Here is a 22505-nt window from a genome sequence, read left to right as displayed (position 1 = left end):
TTCATTCTGTTCCACATTGCCTGAACATATAATTATACCATTGTGTGCAGTTTCGGCATACAAATAATTCTCATACTTGCCAAGGAGAATGAATGCCCGGGCTGATTGTGTATTTGCACAGATGGCAGAAGAACATGAGAGTTAGAACAGACGTGCACCCAAACACATGAACCTTTCTTAATATGGTTTTGGAGGAACTGATTATCTCCCTCACTTGCCCGAATGAGTAAGATCTTCCTCTGTGTAGACCTATTGAGAAGGTCTTGTGCTCACCATAGTACTGTTGTACAGATACTCGCGTCCAGTGTTGTATTGATCTGCCTGGTGTTTGGTTCCTTCTGTATACGAGATCATCCTCATGAAGGCAACGATGGCTTGATGGTTCTTCTGTCCCATGATTTTGTTGCGTCGTTCTCTCTACCGTTTAGTATATTCTGCAGTGATCCTGCTTTCATTGTTTATGTATGACAGGCATGGTCATAAGCCACACCACCTAGATGAAGGAAGACCCCATCGGTGGGCATCTCGGTGTATAGAAAACGTATCATCAGTGGGCTACTCATCCATGGGGTCTTTTATCTGGACACTAGTTGATAAGAGTCTATATCTAATTTGATGTTTATTTTACATGCTGGTATTGTAATTGTTTTTTTTTTTTTTTGTCATGACCACCATGTCTTAGGGCATTGTCCTTCTGGCTTCATGCTGGAGCTGTAAAGACAAAAAATGTCACATAATTAAGAAAAACTCCCGGAGCAAAAAAAAAGCACATGTGTTCTGTGTTATATATTTCCCATAGACCTGGAACTGACTTTTTTACTGTAAAAAAAAATATAAAAATGCAAAAGTGCATAAAAATGCCAATAAGCTATGTGTAAAAACACCCTTAGGGCTTTTTCACACGAGCCATTTTTCCGTCCATATGCGAGGTGTGTAGTGAACGCATAGCATTTATTATTTTACAGCATTTGGGATTTTTTTTATTTATTATTATTATCTCAGACAACCCCTTTAAAGCTGCTTGGCTCCAGTGCAAACACCTTAAAATCTTATGGACGCGCTTTGCAGCCAATCCATCTTATGGAAAGAAAAAGAAATTGAAAACTTATACACATAGGCCCTGATTTATCATACCTTCACTCCAGAATTCTGGCGATAAAAAGTGGCAAAAATAGGGCTTTTTGTCTACTTTTTGTACTCGCTTGCGCAAGATTTAAGCGATTGTGCAAAATTTTGTGACTTTTTTTTTTGCACTTGCGCAAAATTTTTCATTCTTACACCACTCACTCCAGTTTTGTAATGTGGGTGGGGAAGTGGGTGTGGCTAGCTATGTTAATGAGTTTCCCTCCAGATTTATCATGGAACCTTTTTTAAAATAAAGTTGCAATCTCACCGCAGGAGGTGGAAAACTGGAGTAGCTTGGAGTAGGATAAGACAAATGTATCGAGCACTATGCTTGTGCTCGATAGCGAGCTTGCGCATGCGCAGTGCTTGTATAGTGTTCCTTCCCTGTGCTGGCATCAGCCTCAGTGAAGGAACAAGCTCGCGCATGCGCGGTATCGCGGCAATCTAACGATGACGAAAGGAGGAGATTCGGAGGACATAGGCGGTGCTGGGCTCCTTCACAGGCGGGCGTGGCTGGGCACCAGGAAGGTTCGTATAGCCCCTTGGTCACCTAACAACACTAATTTACATATCTCTAAAATCCTTTTTTAAAGAAAATAAAAGCACACAGCCCTATAGGACAGATATATTGTGGACATGCTAGCGGCGATCTAGCCGTGCATGTCCGCATCTCTATAGCCCAAAACTTGGTGACAGAATCCCTTTAAGTGTGCGTTGGAGTACTTTATGCCACATTGTGTTTCAAGTTCGGCGTACAAGGTTCGGGTTATCTAAGAATCCTGTTATGGATTCCGCTACTAATTTATGGTTCGTGGTAGCGGAATCCATAATGGAATTCTTAGATAACCCGAACCTTGTACGCCGAACTTGAAACACAATGTGGCATAAAGTACTCCAACGCACACTTAAAGGGATTCTGTCACCAAGTTTTAGGTTACAGAGCTGCGGACATGCACGGCTAGATCGCCGCCCGCATGTCCGCAATATATCTGTCCTATAGGGCTGTGTGGTTTTATTTTCTTTAAAAAAGGATTTTAGAGATATGTAAATTAGTCTTGTAAGGTGACCAAGGGCCTGTACTAATCTTCCTGGTGCCCAGCCACGCCCGCCTGTGAAGGAGCCCAGCACCGCCTATGTCCTCCGAATCTCCTCCTTTTGTCATTGTTAGATTGCCCTGATACCAGCACAGGGAAGGAACACTATACTGGCACTGCGCATGCGCAAGCTCGCGCATCGCGAGATTACAACTATATAACGGTGACGAAAGGAGCAAGGGGGGGGGGGGGGGGGAAGCTCCTGCTGCAGCCAGACCCAGGACACTGCTGTTATGTTGTCTCATACTGCAATAAAATTAAGAAATCTATAAAGAAGTCGCCTCTTTGTATTCCACAACCTCAACCATATCCCTTTTCCTCAAAGGAAAGTGGAGATCAGGGGATAAGTTGTTCTCATCATTGTTTCTTGAGCGTTCGTTTAGTGTCCCATTTCACGACAATGTGCAGAATTCCAAATGTAAAGTTTTTTTTATGTATGAGCCCCTTTAAGGCAGTTTAAAAAAAACTAAAACGGTTGTTAAATGGCATTAGAGTTTAGTAAGATACAGTAGCCTGTGCACAATGTCTGAGCGCGTCCCTCGCTGCGGATTCCTATCTCTGGTAAATGCTGCATTTTTTTACGGCTTGGGAAAATAATTGCAGTTCTCACATCATTTCTTATGAATAATATTAAGACAACATAATCATATCGCAGGATCACAGAGTGAATTCCAATGAGCGGCGTTCTCCTGCCATGTATCTCGAGCTGTCTGCCGGTGTAACGCACGGATAAGAGGAGAAGTCTCATTTGTTTACCGGCAGATTTGAAGCGCTCATAATATTAGTATCTAATGACAGGCGGGGAGGTAATTGAATTTCCAGGGAGGACTTTTAGAGGAATAGGTGTCATGTTTGTTTTTGTGTTATTTATCTTACCGGTGGCAGAGCGGCATGAGAAAATCTATGCCTGTCTGCCGTAGTCAGTGGAATGTGTGCAGATACACGTGGCGCCCCCTGTGACCAGCGACAGCCGCTTACATAATACCTCACACAGCGCAAGCTATTAAAGGGAATTACCCTATTGTTTAAATCAACTTTTTTAGAATTTTAGTAGGTTTTAGGGTACTTTCACACTAGCGCTTTTCTTTTCCGGCATAGAGTTCCATCCTAGGGGCTCAATACCAGAAAAGAACTGATCAGGTATATCCCCATGCATTCTGAATGGAGAGTAAGGGTACTTTGACACTTGCGGCAGGACGGACCCGACAGGTTGTTCACCCTGTCGGATCCGTCCTTCCGCTATTTTGCTGTGCCGCCGCTCCGTCCCCATTGACGATAATGGGGACGGGGGCGGAGGCTGGTGCAGCACGGTGGTGCACGGCGAAAGGCTGCCGGACTAAAAGTTCTGCATGTCCGACTTTTTAGTCCAGTAGCCTCTCACCGCGAACTGCCGTACTGCCCCGGAGCTCCGCCCCGTCCCCATTATAGTCAATGGGGACGGAGCGGTGGTCCCGCGAAATAGCGGAAGGACGGATCTGACAGGGTGAACAGCCTGTCAGATCCATCCTGCCGCAAGTGTGAAAGTACCCTTATCTGTTCAGAATGCATCAGGATGTCTTCAAGTCAGTAATTTTGACTGATCCGGCAAAAGATAAAACCGCAGCATGCTACGGTTTTATCTCCGGCGGAAAAAACGGAAGACTTTCTTTCCCATAGGAATGTATTAGTGCCGGATCCGTTTTGCCAGATGACGCCGGAAAGACAGATCCGGCATTTCAATGCATTTTTTTTGACTGATCAGGCATTTTTAAGACTGATCAGGATCCTGATCAGTCTTACTAATGCCATCAGTTGGCATACGTTTTGCCGAATCTGGCTGGCAGTTCCGGCGACGGAACTGCTTGCCGGATCACTCTGCCGCAAGTGTGAAAGTAGCCTTATTTTGACCATGTCACTATCTATATTAAAAAATGTATTAAAAAAAATCTTAAATTCTGCAGTTTTCACCCTGAGCCTCATAGCAAGCTGACACTTCCTGTTTTGTCGAGAATCCGTTCTCAGCAGTCATTTCGTTATCCTCACAGGCAGGATTACAATGAAAGGTAACACTATATGTATAGATAACACAGGATCCACCTTTCACAATAATAGGTGACGCCACAGCTGATCTACTCTGCTGTGCAGGAATAACTATTCCCTATATCGATCTCTTGTCTAATACAGCGGAGGTGATTGCTGTATGAAAATGCAGTTCTCATCTCCACTGATGATCTGACCGATAGTGGGGACTAAGCAGATGTTCCCGATATCTGTCAGATCATCAGCTGAGAGGAGAACTGCATTTCCACCTGTATGGGTGATCGATATTGTCCCCATAGAGAATCATTATTCCTGCACAGCAGATCAGTGTTTTGACATCTGCCAGATCAGCTGTATGTGTAAAAGGACCTTCAGGCCGCATGCACTCTGCCGATTTTTTGTGAATCGAATGCAGACCCATTCCTTTCAGTGGGGCTACAAAACATGGGAACACCACACTGTGTGCTGTCCGCACCCGTATGTCTGTTTGGCATCACCATAAAAAAAAATGGAACATGTCCTGTTCTTGTCTGTTTTGCGGACAAGAATAGGCATTTGTAATATATTGCGGGGCTTGTGGAAGTGGAAAATGCAGGATGCACACGGCCAGTATCCGTGTTTTGCGTATCTGAGATTTTTGGACCACAGAAACGGATCCGGTTGTGTGCATGAGGCCTTAGGCCCCATTCACACGTCCGCAAAAAGGTCTGCAACAGTTCCGCAATTTTACAGAACGGGTGCGGACCCATTCATTCTCTATGGGCCCGGACCTGAAGCGGAGAGCACACTATGTGCTCTCCGCTTCCGCATTTGCGGAGCGCTGCCTCGAACTTCCGGGTTTCGGCCCCAACTTCCGGTCCGCAGCTCCGCAAGAGATAGAACATGTCCTATTCTTGTCCGCAGCTGCGGACAAGAATAGGCATTTCTATGGGGGTGCCGGCCGGGTGTGTTGTGGATCCTCAATTTGCGGGTCAGCAACACACCACGGACGTGTGAATGGACCCTTAAACTGAAGATTTGGCGGAGTGAAGCATGCCAATTTGGCACATCTGTGCCTGCAGCCGTACATTTACACTGCGTTTTCCACCATTCTCTGGCTTTAAGCTAAATAAATGTGACTGACTATTGTTGGGCCACGCTCCCTTACGTTACGTCCACCCTCTTATCAAAGTAGCAGGAGGACGGAAAAATCACACAATATGGCACAGATAAGGCCGCACCATTTGTGACGTTTTAACACTACAAAACTGCGGCATCTGTGGTTATGTGGCTACCGTAAAGCAGACCTCTGAATGCTGTTAATAGTAGCTCGGGCAACATGTCTGCCTCATAATCATAGAACAGAATATAGAATTTAAAAAAAATCGACAATCGGCAAATAAAAAAATTATTGTAAATAAGTATCTTATTTTATTAGTAAATTATTATTTTTTATATATATATAAATATATATGTGATACATTCGATACATTCCCTTTAAAGGAACACTCCACGTGAATCGGATATGCTGTGTTGTGTGCACGGCCTGAGGACGCCACAACATGCTCCGCCCCCCAGTTATTACACTTGGTGTAACAGTGTATTTACTCTGGAGTCTTCCTTTAAATTGTTGCAGTGCATATGGACCGATTCATGGTGTGGTAGTTATTCTGTGTGCAATAGATGTGACCTGTGTATTTGCAGTATGGGTCACTTAAAGGGAATTTTGGACTATTATCTGCAGTAATACATGAGTAGTCCTGCAGATACAGAGTCCAGATAACGATTTTTTATTTTCCTGCTGCCAGCACTCAAAGCTGCACTGAAATACACGGTCCGGACTGCTGTGCTAACATAATGGAGAGGACTCCTGTGCGCATGCGCAGCAGTCCTGACAATATCTTTCTACGCAGCTTTGAGTGCTTACAGTGAAGGAATGGGGGAGCAGTAGGGAAATCAAAAATAGTGATCTGGACTCCTCATCTGCAGGACTACTCAAGTAGAGCTGTAGATAATAGTCCAAAATCAGGGTGACAGATTCCCTTTAAAGGATCCCCCTCCGCCCAGGAAAAACCAATACACGTATGGCTAGTGCAGGGCCCACAGAAGCACTCCGTAGTGCTGCATCCATGGTACATAGCGCACACGGCCGGTGCCTGTATACTGCGGACCTGCAGGGGGCGGGGGGCGCAAAACGGGCATGGACCGCTCACGCTTGTGTGTATGAGCTCTTAGATTGTCCAGGGCTTACAACTTATTGTGAAAGGCCTCAGGACTCACGCACACGGCTGTATTTTCGGTCTGCATACAATCTGCGTTTTATGTGGATCGGATGCAGACCCATTCGTCCCAATGGGGCCACAAAAGATGCGGACAGCACACTGTGTACTGTCTGTATCCGTAAGTCCGTTCCGTGGCCCGACAAAAAAGATTCAACATGTCCTATTCTTGTGTGTTTTGCGGACAAGGCTAGGACATTTCTCGAGAAGAAAAAAAATATATGGTGGCAAGCACTCGGACCGCACAAACGGGTACGGTTGTGTGCAGGAGCCCTCACCGATTCCCTTGTGCTCCTGGTCCAGTCTTGGTACAGATACAATGTCTGCTCGATGCTGTCACAGCTGCCTCCATATCCCATAACGTTGCTTAGCCAAAAGCTTTTTAAAAATGTTGAATGAGATTAGAAAAACATAGTTTGTTGTTCACCAGAAATAGCGCCACTGTAATCCATTGGCTGTGTCCGGTACTGCAGCTCACATGGTTAAAATTCATGCAAAAAAAACAGTAGAAGATCAGTAGGCTCAGTTGCAATACCACATACAGCCCACGGACCAGAGTGGTGCATTTTCTGAAAAGGGGGGGGAGACATTTTTTTTATTTTTTATTTCTAGACAAACCCTTTAAGGAAACTCCAGACATTATTGTGTAATTTTCAGAAGGTTGAGGTGACTGAATTGGTGGATATTCACTGAGTGTATTATAGCTTATATACATGGACACCACGGTGCCTAATGTGCGATGGCGTTTCCGTAGTTAGACAGCCAGGACATTTCCTGGAGTGCAGCAGCTCCATCACGCTGACGACACGTGTTTTCTTATCTATGTAGCCCACACAGTGCTAAACTGCATTTTATTATAGAGGTTTCATCCCCGATATTGATGGCCTATCCTCTTTAGACAGATTAATATCAGACGTGCGGGGGTCCGACACATCGCTGATCAGCCGTTCGGCAGTAGCTGTGGAATTACACCGCTCCTTCCATTGTAGTAGAGTGGACAGTGCTGCTCCCATTCACTTCAGTAAACCAGCTCCATCCCAGTACACAATGGAAGGAGCTGTGTAGTTCTAGAGCTACACCGGATCAGCAGGATGCGGAATGTTAGACCCCCACCCATCAGATAGACCGGTCCTAGGAATAGGTAATCAATTGGTAATTCCTGTAGAACCCCTTAAAGGGAACCTGTCACCATGAAAATACAATGTAAGCTACAGGCTGCATGTTATAGAGCAGGAAGAGCTGAGCAGATTAAGATATAGTTTTATGGGAAAAGATTTAGTGAAACTTATATTTTATACATTTATATTCCTGCTCATTTTGGGCTTTGAAGTCCAGGGGGCGGTCCTATCAGTGATTGACAGCTGTCTGTGTATGCAGAGTCATAGAGGGAAGGAGGTCAATCTCTGATAGGACCTCCTCCTGGACTTCAAAGCCCAGAATGAGTAGGAATAGAAATGAATAAAACACAAGTATTATTGACTCTTTCTTTTCCCACAAAACTATATATCCATCTGCTCAGCCTCTCCTGCTCTAGAACAGGCTGCCTGCAGCTCAGACACCATGTACAACGTGACGGGTTCCCTTTAAAAACACCATTGGAGCCAGGGCTACCAAAAGTTTTGCTTTTGTTTGGCTGCTGTAGCTTCTTTATTTCACAGTACATCAAAGCTGATCATTCAGGACAGAAGGGCTAGAGCAGTCATGGCCAACCTGCGGCTCTCCAGCTGTTGTAAAACTACAACTCCCACCATGCCCTGGTGTAGGCTGATAGCTGTAGGTAGTCTGGGCATGCTGGGAGTTGTAGTTTTGCAACAGCTGGAGAGCCTCAGGTTGGCCATCCCTGGGCTAGAGTATGGGACGAGCCATCAAAGAAGCTCGCTGATGGATTTCACTGTGAACTTCTATGTATTGTGAAACATAGAAGCTGCAGAAGCCAAACAAAGCAACATTTTTTAAATAAAAAAAAAAATAATCATTTTTAATCAATGTATAAAAATAAAAAAAATAGCTACAAAAACATTCATAGCCCTTGTTAGCCTAGTGCAGGGTTCAGATTTAAATGGTAGAAGTCACAGACTACCCCTGCTGGTCTTGCATTGAGCTGGGGCTATGCTAGATAAGAAACAGTCTGCTGTGGGATACTGTAATGCATATGATATGGACCTTGACAGCCTGTATTACACCTGTATATTTTTTTTTTGGGCAGACGATTGGTAACAAGTGTTTGTATGAATGCTCGTTAGCGATCATCTTGCCGTGTAATACTACCACCGATTGCCCGATGATTGGACAATCCAAATCTTTTGACATGTTAAAAAATATATATTCTCGTTTGCCAGCGGCAGATCGTGCTGTCTAATAGCGATCTGCCGCCAGCGACCCACTATACAGCATAGGGATGAGTGATGGCAAAACGATCACTCCTCCCAATGCTGCATGTAATAGCAGCAGTCTTCTCCGCTAGCGAGAACACTTCCCTCCCAACAATCGTCTGCCACATCCGGCTGTGTAATACAGACTTTAGGGCGCTGCTAAGCCTCATTCACATGTCAGTGTTCCACATATGTGTGCTGTACACATTCTCCATTGACAGCACACAGATTCACACATGAACCACACACGGATCCTTCACGGATTTGAACAGGGACGATATTTGGGCAGTATGAACAGTGAGCCCATGTGCATTACCTCCTGTCCCTGGCCACTTAGTTTGGTCTATGGTTGGTTGTATAGAACAGCCCCCAGAGCGTGCACGCACAGGCAAGGGGCCGGATTGCATTATCACAGTGCCGCTTGCCTATGCCATTATTCACAGAGAGAGGTACTGCCTCCCCTGCAGAGAAGAGGGAAATCAGGAGGGGAGACAACCCCTTTAAGGCTCATGCACGCAGCGGTATTTGTCCAGCTGAATCCAGGTATACGGTACTTGCTGAGTAGAGGCCGGATACCAATAGCATCCAGCAGAATGTGGTCAAATTGAGTATAATTCACAGGAGCACCACTTTTTCTAAAACATAACTTTTAATGTTAGGCTGCCTCACATCTTGGGTATACCTTGCCGTCCGGTATGCGCCTCCATCTTTGCGCTGACTGCCGCTCCTCTTATGTGGACACCTAAGGGCCGTTGCTTCATATCTTATGGGCACGCAAGTACCGCTGGCTCCACCAGCCCATTTACCATTTTGGGTTCGCCCTATTGTTAGGGATACATTGGCCATTGATTATCTAGTATGTTGTAGCAGCTGTGTACATTATCTCTACCTGATGGCTATCATTCCGCATTTTCAATTGATTAGATATGTTATCCACTAAGGGAATTCTTTCTCCATTCAGCCTGACCTATAATGTTTTGCGATATATGAGAGGTATAAGTAAGGTTATACTATGAGTAATACTATGAGTTATTTGACTTCTATTATTGACTAATGTTATGAACCTATATATCCCTGGTTTCACTAAAGAAGCCATTTATTATAGCAGTGGTTTTTTATAATAACGACTACTTGGCTACTAGACAAGTAATATCTTGTCTTTGCTCTGGTGTTTAATTCCTGGTGACTGGCGCCCCGTTGTGTTGTTTTATGTTATGTCCCCTGAGGAGCCTGAAATCAACTAGGCGAAACGCGTAGGCACAGTCTCCTAGACACCTGACATTTGTTGTATCACAATCCTTTTCACTGTATGTTATTGGGTGGTTTCCTGTTACCCCACTTCGGGCATTGTATATATTTTTTGGGTACTTATATCAGTCTAGGTCCAAATTTAGGGCCATTATTCCACTTTGCTGGAATATTTCCCCCTGCAAGGGTCATCAGGAGGCACGAGACACGGGATCGCCCCTATCAGGCGGCTATTCCGATTGCAGGTAGGGCGACAATAATAGGGCCAGAATCAGGGATATTGCCCCCAAAGCCTATGAAACATTTGTCTGTCTTCCTGCAAATATAGGCCATCGGAATATCATTTCCGTATTTAGGTTTTTGATTTCTTTTTGAATTATATATTATTATTTTTTTTGGCTGTAATAAGGGTATATTGGCTTTTATTATTGAAACATTAAAAGTTATGTTTTAGAAAAAGTGGTGCTCCTGTGAATGGATACCAATATAGTCAATGGGGCCAGTGGGCATTCCAGTAGTGTCCACCAACGCCGGATCCACAGAGCTCTGGCCGTCAGTGTGAAATTAGCCCAAGATTTTCACGATCTTTGCTTGCTGTCATTCAATAGGAACCTTTTTTTGTTTACTTCCAGTGTCTTGGCCACGTGATGGACACGTGATGGACACACATATGCATGACTAACTGTGACTAACAGAGGACCTGTGTGATGATCACATCACTAGGGCAGATTTTTAACCACTGGCTCTAAACAATAAAGGTCGCTATTGAATAACAGCAAGCAGAGATCTTGACAAGATAGAGAGTATACTAGAAAGTTATACAACCTTGGCTGGGTTAACATCATCGTTTCATTTTCTGTTCTGATCAGTCAGCAGAAAAAGAAACGGATCCTGTATTTTAAGCATCTGTTATGCACATTTTGCATTCGTTTTAGTCATTTCCGTCTCCGATCAGTTTTTTTAGACTAAAAAAAAGTCCGGCATGTTTTCATCTAAAAAAATGGATCTGACGGAAATGGCTAAAAACAGATGCAAAATGTGCTTAGATTAGAAGAACGGAAAAGTGAAACAGTGATGTGAAACCAGCCTTAAAGGGGTATTCCTCTTTCAGCAAATTTAAGCTTTTTTTCTGTAAGATTTAGGCTCTCCTAATAATAAAAATCTTAATTAAAATGCACATTTGTTCCGGATTTTACCCCCTGCATTACAAAGGGGTAAAAGCCATGGTGGCAATCCACAGTGTATATGGACAGGCTGTATAAGGGCTCATGCACATGAACGTGGTTTGGTTACGCATCCGAGCAACATTTTCTGAGGCTCGGATAAGGACCCATTCACTTAAACAGGGACGCAAAAGATGCATGAGCCCCAAGTCAGTTTATACTGTGGATTTTTAATTTTTTGCAGCAAGTGGATAAGATTTCTTTAAGGCCCCTTTCACACGGGCGAGAATTCCGCACGGGTGCAATGCGTGAGGTAAACGCATTGCACCCGCACTGAATCCGGACCCATTCACTTCAATAGGGCTGTGCAGATGAGCAGTGATTTTCACGCATCACTTTTGTGTTGCGTGAAAATCGCAGCATGTTCTATATTCTGCGTTTTTCACGCAATGCAGGCCCCATAGAAATGATGGGGCTGCGTGAAAATCGCAAGCAAGTGCAGATGCGGTGCATGGGTTCATGCATGGGTGCTAGGAGATTTTAGGGATGAGCGACCCCGGACCCCATTAAAGTAAATTCACCGTATTCTTTTCCCTTAAAACATGGTTATAAGGGAAAATAATTGCGTTCTTAATACAGAATGCTTAGTAAAATTTGCCTTATGGGGTTAAAAAATTAACTCGCCTCATGCGCTTGATTGCGCAGCCAGCATAGTCTTCTTGCTTCTTCTTTCAGGACCTGCAAAAAAGGACCTTTGATGACGTAATCGTGCTCACCACGTGGTGAGTGCGGTGACGTCAGTGCAGGTCCTGCTGAATGAAGAAGTTCAGGTCTGGCTGAAACTGACTGAAATTGCGTCTGCTCTCCCGCGGGTTTCCCGCAATGCACCGGGGACGCATCCGGAGCAAATCTGGGACGCCCATGTGAAAGAGTCCTAAGTCTCCCCGACTTTGCTGGCATGGTAGCAGATCTGTTTCAGTAGACTAGCCCTTAGGCCTCTTTCAGACGGGCGTTGCGGGAACACCCACGATTTTTCTGCGCGAGTGCAAAACATTGTAATGCGTTTTGCACTCGCGTGAGAAAAATAGCGCATGTTTGGTACCCAAGCCCGAACTTCTTCAAAGAAGTTCGGGTCTGGGATCGGTGTTCTGTAGATTGTATTATTTTCCCTTATAACATGGTTATAAGGGAAAATAATAGCATTCTGGATACAGAATGCATAGCAAAATAGCGCTGGAGGGGTTAAAAAATAATTTAACTCACCTTAGTCCACTTGATCGTGTAGCCCGGCATCTCTTCTGTCTCCTTTGCTGAACAGGACCTGTGGTGAGCATTCATTTCAGGAACAGGACCTGTGGTGACGTCACTCCGGTCATCACATGATCCATCACCATGGTAAAAGATCATGTGATGACCGGAGTGACGTCACCACAGGTCCTGTTCAGCAAAGGAGACAGACGAGATGCCGGGCAGCGCGATCAAGTGGACTAAGGTGAGTTAATTGATTTTTTTTAACCCCATCTACGCAATTTTACTATTTCCATGTTATAAGGGAAAATAATAATGATCGGGTCTCCATCCCGATAGTCTCCTAGAAACCGTGCGTGAAAATCGCACCGCATCCGCACTTGCTTGCACATTCATTTCTATGGGGCCTGCGTTACGTGAAAAATGCACAAAATAGAGCATGCTGCGATTTTCACGCAACACATAAGTGATGCGTGAAAAATCACCGCTCATGTGAACAGCCCCATAGAAATTAATGGGTCGATATTCAGTGCGGGTGCAATGCGTTCAACTCAAGCATCGCATCTGCGCGGAATACCCCCGTGTGAAAGGGGCCTTAGGCCTCCTGCACACGACCGTAGGTGTCCCGTTGCCATATTGTGGACCGCATTTGCGTATCCGCAATACACTGGCACCGTTCCGTGTGCATTCCGCATCACGGATGCGGACCTATTCACTTCAATGGGTCTGCAAAATCGGGAGGTGCGGAACCCTACGGAGTGCTTCCGTGGGGGTTTTGTCCCGCAAAAAGATAGAACATTTCCTATCTTTTTGTGGAACGGGCGGATCGCGGACCCATTAAAGTGAATGGGTCTGCTGCGGCTGCCCCACGGTCGGTGTTCGTGTGCAGGAGGCCTTAATGTATGAACAAGGGCGGAAAATACCAGATTTTCTAGAACCCACAGCAATTTGGCAATAAAACAGAACACAATCCAATATAATTTTCACTTAAGAAGGTAAAATTGACCTAAAGATGCCATGTGTGGTCAGCTGGTAAGCACACCCCATATTTTATTTAGAACTGAAGGAATGGCAGAGGAACAGTTACAGGTACATTCAGAGAGCTAGGACGCTGTAATGAAGACAAGAACACAAGTGGCGGGGAGTGTGACATCGGGTTATTATTGAGTCCTTGCATTTAGTTGCTTTAAGCCCTGTAGTTAAGCCCTTGCACTGGGATGCCGTCTGAACAGTTGTCTGAACCCATGGGACACATGCCCCTGAGGAGTACCTGAGACGCAATCTGTGATGACTTCACCATGGCAAATCTAACATGGAACGAAAAAAATAAAATCCAAGACATTAAAAGAAAAGAAAAAAAAAAGAAAAAGTTTGCAAGCAAACTGAAAACTGACCAGCAAAAATAGTAGACAAAATGAGATCTTTAAACAAATGAAAACCATACAGTAATTTTCCCTTACAATATAAGCTGTGCGATATCCCATAGATATAAATACCCGCTAAAATGGGCTGTGGCCGATTTATAGGGGTAGTAGGTGACTAGAAAAACAGGGGTGCGGTGTTCCAGAAACGGCACCACTCTTGCCTATAGGCAGTGGCTGGTATTGCATCGCATTCCTATTCAAGTGAATGAGGCAGAGGGGCAAGAAAAAGAAAGCAACAGTGTTTTTATATTCTCCACAACTTTAAAACTGATAACCTCTACTTACGACAGGCGGTCAGTTTTGAGAAGTGGGGGGTCCAACACTTGGCACCCCCACTGAACAGCTGTTTGAAGGGTCCACGTCATTGTGCTGTGCCTGGTCTTACAAGCTCAGTCTCATTCACTTGAATGGGATAAAACTCTAGTCAGCTGTAATACCGGGCACAGCCACTACAAAAAGGATGGAGCAGTGTAAAGGGGACCCTTCAAACAGCCAATCAGTGAGGTATCAAGAGTCAGACCCCTAGAGATCTAATATTGATAGTTAAAAAAAAAAACTTTTTTTCATGGATTTTAAAAAATAAAAATTAAAAATACTCCCCCGAAACAGCCCATGGTGCTCTCTTAGCAGTGGCATTTGTGGTGGCCCACTTCTTCCTGTGACTGGCTGGACAGGCCTTTCTTATCATTTCTGGCATGTCGAGTCGGGACAGGAAGTGGGAGCAGAACAAGAGGAGAGTTTGGGCCTTTTTAATTTTTTTATTTCTCCTTGGGAAAACCCCTTTAACATACAGGTTCTTCTATGGATTAGAAAGGACAATACGATTAGAGAGGAAATTAGGTGCAGAATCACCCTGAAGTGACCATCCACCCATAAATATATTTAAAGGAAATCCGTCAGCAGTTTTGGCAGTGCAAAACTGCTGACAGCACTAGGTTATGGCTTAGGAGAGCGGTACAAAACAAACCTTTTGTGGAGCTTATTCTAAGGAATAGTGAGAATATTAATTTTTATTCTGCTCCTGCAAGTTCAGGGCCAGGTGACAACTGATTTTTATTTAAAAAGTGTTTTTTCAGCAGGAAAAAAAATGCATGTTTTTTTTAACCAGTGGGACCAATACAAAGCAGTGCACCCAAAAAAATGTGTAAAACGCATGGACTTACATGGAGGTGTTTTTTTCTGCTTCCCATTCATTTCAATGGGAGATGGGGCATGCTGCTTCTTTTATCCATGTGGGGTAAAAAAAAAAAAGCAAGCGAGTGGATTTTGAGGCAGCTCCAAATCACAGTGTGAACTGGCCCGTACTGTGCTGTCTGCATGGAGTTGCTTCACAGCCCCTCCCTTGATGTTGAGTGACGTGTAGCATTCATCCTGGAGACCCCTACAGCTGTCACTCAGAGCAGAGTGCACTACAAAGTGAAGCTCGCCTCCAGGGCACTTAATGTGAAGTTTTATTCTGCTTCTTAACAATAAGGCCTCATGCACACGACAGTTCTGGTCCGTGTGCTGTCCGCATCCGTTGCTCCTTTCCGTGGCCCTGCAAAAAATATATAACATGTCCTATTCTTGTCTGTTTTGCGGACAAGAATAGGCATTTCTACAATGGGCCGCCTGTTCCGTTCCGCAAATTGCAGAAGGCACACGGGCGGCTTCTGTGTTTTGCGGATCCGCGATTTGCGGACCGCAAAAAAACGGAACGGTCGTGGGCATGAGGCCTAATCCTGATGATAAAATCTCCACAAAAGGCATGTCTGTATTGCTCTCCCCAGCCCCTACCTACTGCGGTCAGCATTTTAGCATAGACTGCTGCTGACAAACTCCCTTTAATATAAATACGTACAAATATTTGTATTTTCGGTACATAACTTCAGATCTCCAGCATAGACATAAATGTAAAACACAACACTGTCTACCTGCAGCCACTAATAGAGGAAGCTAGAGATTTGTCTCATCTGCAGGACCTCTTCACTTGTGAGGTGCCAATCTCTGCTTCGGCACAGGCGGCGCTACCTGGAAGTGTAGTGGCGCCTGCACAGTCACTGCTCCAAAGCAGAGCTGGGGCTAACTGGAGCACAGGCAGATAGTGGTCTAAATGTCTGGCCCTGTCAATCTAGCAGCAGGTGGACTCTTCTTCACCTGAGAGGGGCTGTCCCCGCAGAAGAAGAAGTCCTGCGGATGAGACAACGGTTCATTTGAATTAATTCGCTCATCTCCAGTGTAAAACTGTATGCAGTAATCTTCCACTGAACTCAAAAACATAGTTCACCGTGAGCTCCCTCTAGTGGTGCCTGCAGGCAGTCAAATCTGAGGTTTGGAATATGTCCGTGCAGGGGATTTGGAGCTCTGTATTAGAAAAAACACAAAGCTCTGCAGGATATTGATGGCCTATGTCCAGGACATCAATATCAGGTCAGTGGGGGCCAGACTCTCAGCAACCTGCCGACTAGCTGTTTAGAGGGGCTGCTGCACTATCCTGCACCAGGGATCAGCAGCCTTCAGCTGCTGTGAAACTACAACTCCCAGCATGCACACTTACGTGGCTGTTATTGTAACGCCCATAGAAGGGATTCTGAGAGTGGTAGTTTCAGAGCAGCTGGAGTGCCAGAGGTTACTGATCCCTGTTCTACACCATCGCTACTAAGTAGATAGCCTGCAGGTAGATGGCCCCATGTAGGCCCGCAGCTCCTTCAGACTGCTGATGGGCACGGGTACTGAGATTTCGACGCCCACTGATCTTGAACGGATAGCCTATCTGGAGGATAGGTCATCAATATCCTGAACTAGTTTGTTTGCATCATAGTAATAACCTGCAGGGTTGTCGGTCCTCGCTGCAGAATATATGGATTTGACATTTAAGTAATTGCTTAGCATTAAATTAAATGCTTTGCTGTTACTGAGTGGCTGCGGTTTTAAAGGGGTTGTCCGGCTTCCTGGCAGCCCCACGGAGAGCCCGGTACGTCACGGGAACTCTTGTGCCTTTTAGCGCAGGGCAAAGGAGAGCATCGGAGCATCAATGCTTAAGTCAGGGGGGCTGCCGGGGTGAAAATGGAGCTATGTCCAGGTTCAGCTCTGAATCGGGACAGCCCCTTTAACCAGTACTGTGTCTAAGCCTGCAAGATGGCTGCCTTTGCTCTGTGGGCAGTATAGGAAGGGGGGGGAGAAATGACCAGAGCTAAAAAAAAAAAAAAAGTAAACTTAAAAATGAAAAGGCATCCCTCTTTCAAGCAAAGGGTTTGTATTAAAATAATAATTATCTATCCACGATTAAGCTGCTGGTGCACATCTGATCAATTTGAAAACACAAAAACCATCAGCTATTTGAGCCCCTTTGATAAAATAATAATAAAAAAAAATCTAGTTATTAGTGGTGAAAACTTCACAGTATTTTTTCTTTTTTTTTGAATTTTTTTTATTAACAAAATGTTATTCTGTTATAAATAGCATCAGTCAATAGGGCCCTGGAAAATAAGCTTAACGCAGCTTTCTTCTCCAGTCAGTTGTGTTGCACAGAAAGGACAGGCGGCGTGAAATGCGTGGGTACCGTGAGGAAGTGGGATCTGAGACCAGTATTTGGCAGATTTTTCTGAGCAGACATGTCCGCAAGGGCTAAAAGCGTGTGTAGGGGGGCCAACGTCTACGTAAAATCCAGCTTCGCATCCAAGCCAGAGAGGCACATATGGACCAATTGTTCTGCACATAGGGCACTCCCTCTCGTTGGCGTCCGCGTCGCTCCGATGACCCCAGTTGTGATATCCGTGTACGTGGCCACAGGTAAGGTAAGCCCAAGGCTGTTTTTCTTCCACTACATCCTTGCGGTTAATACTTGGAAAAGCTAAAGTGTTTAATCCAACTGGACACTGAGGCCGGGCGGCGTTAATCTCCTGTCTCAAGGCTTCAATGTGTTTTTGGGTTGGTGTATGAAACAAGCCATCTGCCGTTCTCCAGAGGAGGGTAGCTCCACACAAGTCAATCAGAGATCCATCCTGAAGAATGTTGGTTTCGTTCTCCACCTAGTAAGACGAGAAAAAGAATGGAATTCCATCATTGACTGCACTGGTGTACGGTGAATGCATGCAACATATATAAAAACAGTGGTGCTGCAGTACCGTTTGCTGCCACTATCCAGTATATGGCACTATCCCAATGGTGGAGCCTAGTTATAAGCAAAGCTAGCTTTGGATTCTAGATCCGAAGACGCTTAGCTCAAAACTTCAGATTTATGCTGTATGGAGATCCATCTTGCAAAACTTCGCCTCCTTGGAGGCCATACATTTTAATGCTGTAGGGAGACTGATCTCCATACAGTATTAATTTGAAGTTTAGAGCAAAGCAGCTTCGGATCTAGGATCCAAAGCTCGCTTCGCTTGTCGCTAGTGGAGCTACAGCCCCTTTGGAAAAATTCTGTTTAAAGGGGAGGGGGGGGATTTGGGAGGCAAAATCTCTAGGTGTAATGGTAACGCCCCCGTTGCTCCTAGAGGTTCATTTGCATATAATAAAACATAATTTTTCTCAGCAATGCAGGCACATAGGAACATGGGACCAACACAGATGTCTTCAGCTGCCAAGCGCCCATGTAACAGGTCAGCCAGTGTCATAGGGACAAATCTGCTGACAGATGCCCTAAAGGAGTGTTCCCACAATATACAAAGTGTCTAGCGATTTCCCACAATTGATATTTATCACCTGTCCACCGGCGTCTGCAGGCAGTGGAGTGGTCAGGCGTGCTGCTTCATTAATGTCTGCTTCTGTCAGCTCAGCGGTAAGGCGCCCGCCCGCCCACTACTCTGGTCAGTTATGGAACACCCCTTTAATATACAGTATATTCACTAACTACACAAGTCCTTAACATTAGACAAAAATAAGAAATTTACCAGTTTTCCTCTCTGCTGAGCCGACCTGGTTTCTCGGAGAGTGTAGACATCCCCACAAACTGAGATTTCCCTCCAAACACCAGGTTTGGAATCATTAGTGAAACCCCCTTTCGGATGCATTACAAGAACACCATTGGTGGTTAATCCATCCATGTGACCATCAGTGTTCTTCCACTTAGCTGCTTTCTCCTAGGAAGAAAAATGTGGTCAAAACTTTCTCACTATAATCATACTACGAAGCATCAGTTTTCATTGCTAGTATTTTTGGCTGTCAAGGGCTTCCAGCTGATACCTATATGGTTCCTTTCATGCTACCTGCCTCATTTAAAGTACAAGATTTAAAGAGCTGAACCCGGACATGATATGAGCATCAGAGCATTTCATGCTCCAATGTTCTCCCTTGCCCTGGGCTTTTCATTAGATCCGGTTATGTACCGGGTCTCTGCTAGGCAGAGGCTTCCGCCTAGCAGTGTTGCCGGTGACGTCACCGGCAATAATGGGCGAGCTTTAACACTGCTCTAGCCTGTAAAACGGGGTAGGACCGCGCTAAATCCCGTCCATCAGTGCCTAGCAGTGTAAAAGATAGAAACAGCCAGCCCTGGAAGAGGCTACAGATCTGCACCAAAATCTAGCGCGAAATCCATTCATTATTCTGTGGTGACAGTGCAACAAAAACGAGACGTGTGAACCTGTCCTTGTGCGCTCTGACTGGAAATGGGCAAGCATGTGTGTTTTTTTGGGGGGGGGGGCTTGGCAACAGAATATAGTCTTCAGCAGGGTTGTAAACGGGTTGACCCATCTCAGACCCTGATGGCATATCCTACCGCCATGCCAGCAATGTCAGATAGGAGCAGGTCCCAGAGGTGGGACCCACACCTATCTGACATAGAAGGAATCCCCTGGCGATATGCTATCAGGGTCTGAGATTAGAACACCCTTAAACAATTCATGTGAGACCCTGTCAGCGGTTTAATGCAGAGGGCCAGAGTGTTAACCATTTTTGGGCAGTCCTAATTGGCCCCAAACTGCAGAAAGAAAGAACATGCATGTTTGGCCAAAGTGGCTGAATAACAGTTTGACATTTTCGACAGGGTCTGGTAATATATGTTGCCTTCATGCCAAGAAATATCACCAGTTAAGACCAAAATGCTGTGTGAAGTTCTTCAGGCCTGGCCTTTCAGGGCGACTATCTGTAGACAGGACACGGCAGATGGAGACCGCGCAGGAGGTCGTACAAAAGGGTGAGACTAAAAGACAGGTTGAGACTACTGCCCTCATCCTTTGCATAATAGTTATGGCTAGGGATGAGCGAATCAACTTCAGCTGAAACATCCGAAGTCGATTCGCATAATACTTCGTTTGAATACGGTACATAGCGAGCACTCCATACAGTATTAGAATGTATTGGCTCAGATGAGCTGCAGTTATTACTTTCATAAATTAATTTCTACTGTAAAAAAAAAAAAAAACTTAGAACCGAACCAGAGTTCGGGAAATTTTTATTTATTTTTTACAGTAGAAATTGATTTTTTTAAATTTATTATGCGAAGTCTCGTGAGACTTTGCGAAGTAATAACTTTGGCTCATAGGAGCCAATACATTTTAATATTGTACAAAGCGCTCGCTGCGTACAGTATTGAAACAAAGTATTATGCAAATTGACTTCGGATGTTTCATTCGAAGTCGATTCGCTCATCCTAGTTATAGCCTCCAGAGAAGTCAATGGTTCTCCATTGGAAGAAGGTCTTGAGAATCTGACCTGACAGCAATAAGGGCTGTATTAGGCTACATTCACACGTCAGTATTTTCCTATATCCCGATTTTCGGTCCGTTTTTTGCGGATCCGTTGTTCCTGAAAATGTATCCGTATGTCATCCGTTTTTTGCGGATCCGCAAAAAACGGAAACATGTATAAATTTCAATAATCAAATAAAGTTGTTTGGATTTCTTTGAAAAAAAAAAAAAAAAAATTGTTATGCGTTTCCAGGAACGGATTCCGCATAAAACGGATGACATACGGAATGACATCCGAATGTCTTCCGTTTTTTGCGGATCCATTGACTTTGTATTGTACCAGGATCCGAATTTTGCGGAAAAGAATAGGACATGTTTTATATTTAAACGGACATGCGGAACGGAACAACGGAAACGGACAGCACACATTGTGCTGTCCGATTTTTTCCAGGACCCATGTGTGCTGTCCGATTTTTTCCAGGACCCATTGAAAATGAATGGGTCCAGATCTGGTCCTGATCTGTTCTGCAAAAAAAGGAACAGATCAGGAAAGAAAAAACGGACGTGTGAATGGACCCTTACACAGGCCGATGCAAACTGAACACGGAAAGAACTGCGACCACAGTAGATCATCCGCTTCTGGTCAATTCAATATTGGCGACACATTCTAACTACTCAGGGAGCCGTGCTGCTGATAACTGGGCGTCTTTCATCCTGCAGATAGGTGCTGATAAACAAGCGATTCTACAAACACATGGCCTGAAATTGTGATGGGGCCTTGTGTCGCCATAACCTCAGTACAGTATAACCAATACTTACACCAAGAAAGATATTTTTTGAAGAGTCGAACCCCGCTGCAAAGATCCTCGCCGTGTACGGTAGATTGCGGTCACAGACGATCCTGCATGCAAACCTGGAGATGGTACTTTGTGTTATCTGGGTCTCATCGTTCTGGTTACCAGATATTGTGTCCGTAACAACAAAGTCAATCGGGCTTTCTGTCGATCTTCCAATCTACAAAATCCAGAAACAAGTGGTTGATTACTATGAATACAAAGGAATCCGTGCGGGCACCATGTCATTTATTTTACCGGGAAGTAGAATGTAAAAGATCCGGGCTCCAAGCAACATGGCTATACTCATCACCTAGCATGAAAAGGACTCGGCGAGTCCATGTACGCCATGAATGGCCACCGACTAGTAAGAAGTTCAGAACCACTGCAGGGGTGATGCAGTATACCACCCGTGATAAGATTACCTCCATTAAAGTACTGGTCCAGGTCAGAGGGTGAAATGTGTGGCAAACCCAAACCATTTCTATGAAAATCTTCACCATTTACAAAACCATACGTGGCTGCACCCTAAGGCCACATACATACAGCGAGTATGGTGCAGGTTTTCCTTGTAATATAGTACCAGCTAAGTAATTGACCTGATTTTAAAAGCCACAGCAGGTCAATTGCGGAGGATTTTCAGTGCAGATTTCACTCCTTCCAATGCTCAGGCTGAGATCTGGGGCAAATTTGCTACAAAATTTTACAAAGCAGCACACAGATTTCTAGGACAGACCAAACGTCTTATATCATGCAGTAAGATGGGCACCTGAAACATGTCGGTGTCCTTGTCGTGCGTGTACTCCACCACCACGGTCTGGTTTCTGGACAGCGTGTAGGAGATGCTGTGTTGCCCTCTACTGCTGATCGCCTGCCAAGAGGAAGAAAAAGACGTTTATGAATTAAACACTTAATGAGGATCTCTCTCTGTAAATGTCATCATTCCCACAGTTACTGTCACACAGCGTCAGTACCGGGGGGGCAACTCAAAATGTTGCCTCTATATAGCCCTAAGCCCATAGACAAGAGGAGCGCTGATTGTGTGTGTGGGGGGGGAATCAGATCCTTAGTGGGAAAACCATTTTATATGCACCTAGTGGAGACGTTAAAGGGGAA

General features: G+C 44.8%; 1 protein-coding gene across 1 annotated transcript in view; it reads right to left on the bottom strand.

Annotated features, from left to right (window-relative positions):
• Positions 1–15552: 15552 nt before the first annotated feature.
• PELI2 (pellino E3 ubiquitin protein ligase family member 2) overlaps positions 15553–22505 on the bottom strand; it is a 97344-nt gene continuing 90391 nt past the window's right edge. The window contains exons 6-9 of the mRNA XM_044272332.1: positions 22159–22260; positions 21376–21570; positions 18823–19011; positions 15553–17961 (exon numbers count right to left, since the gene is read on the bottom strand). Of these exons, the coding sequence (XP_044128267.1) occupies positions 17395–17961; positions 18823–19011; positions 21376–21570; positions 22159–22260 (1053 nt within the window). The 3' untranslated portion in view covers positions 15553–17394. The remainder of the gene's footprint in view (positions 17962–18822; positions 19012–21375; positions 21571–22158; positions 22261–22505) is intronic.

This window comes from Bufo gargarizans, chromosome 11 (genome assembly GCF_014858855.1).
Source record: "Bufo gargarizans isolate SCDJY-AF-19 chromosome 11, ASM1485885v1, whole genome shotgun sequence".
Taxonomy (NCBI): domain Eukaryota; kingdom Metazoa; phylum Chordata; class Amphibia; order Anura; family Bufonidae; genus Bufo; species Bufo gargarizans.
This window is presented reverse-complemented; position numbering and strand designations above follow the sequence as displayed.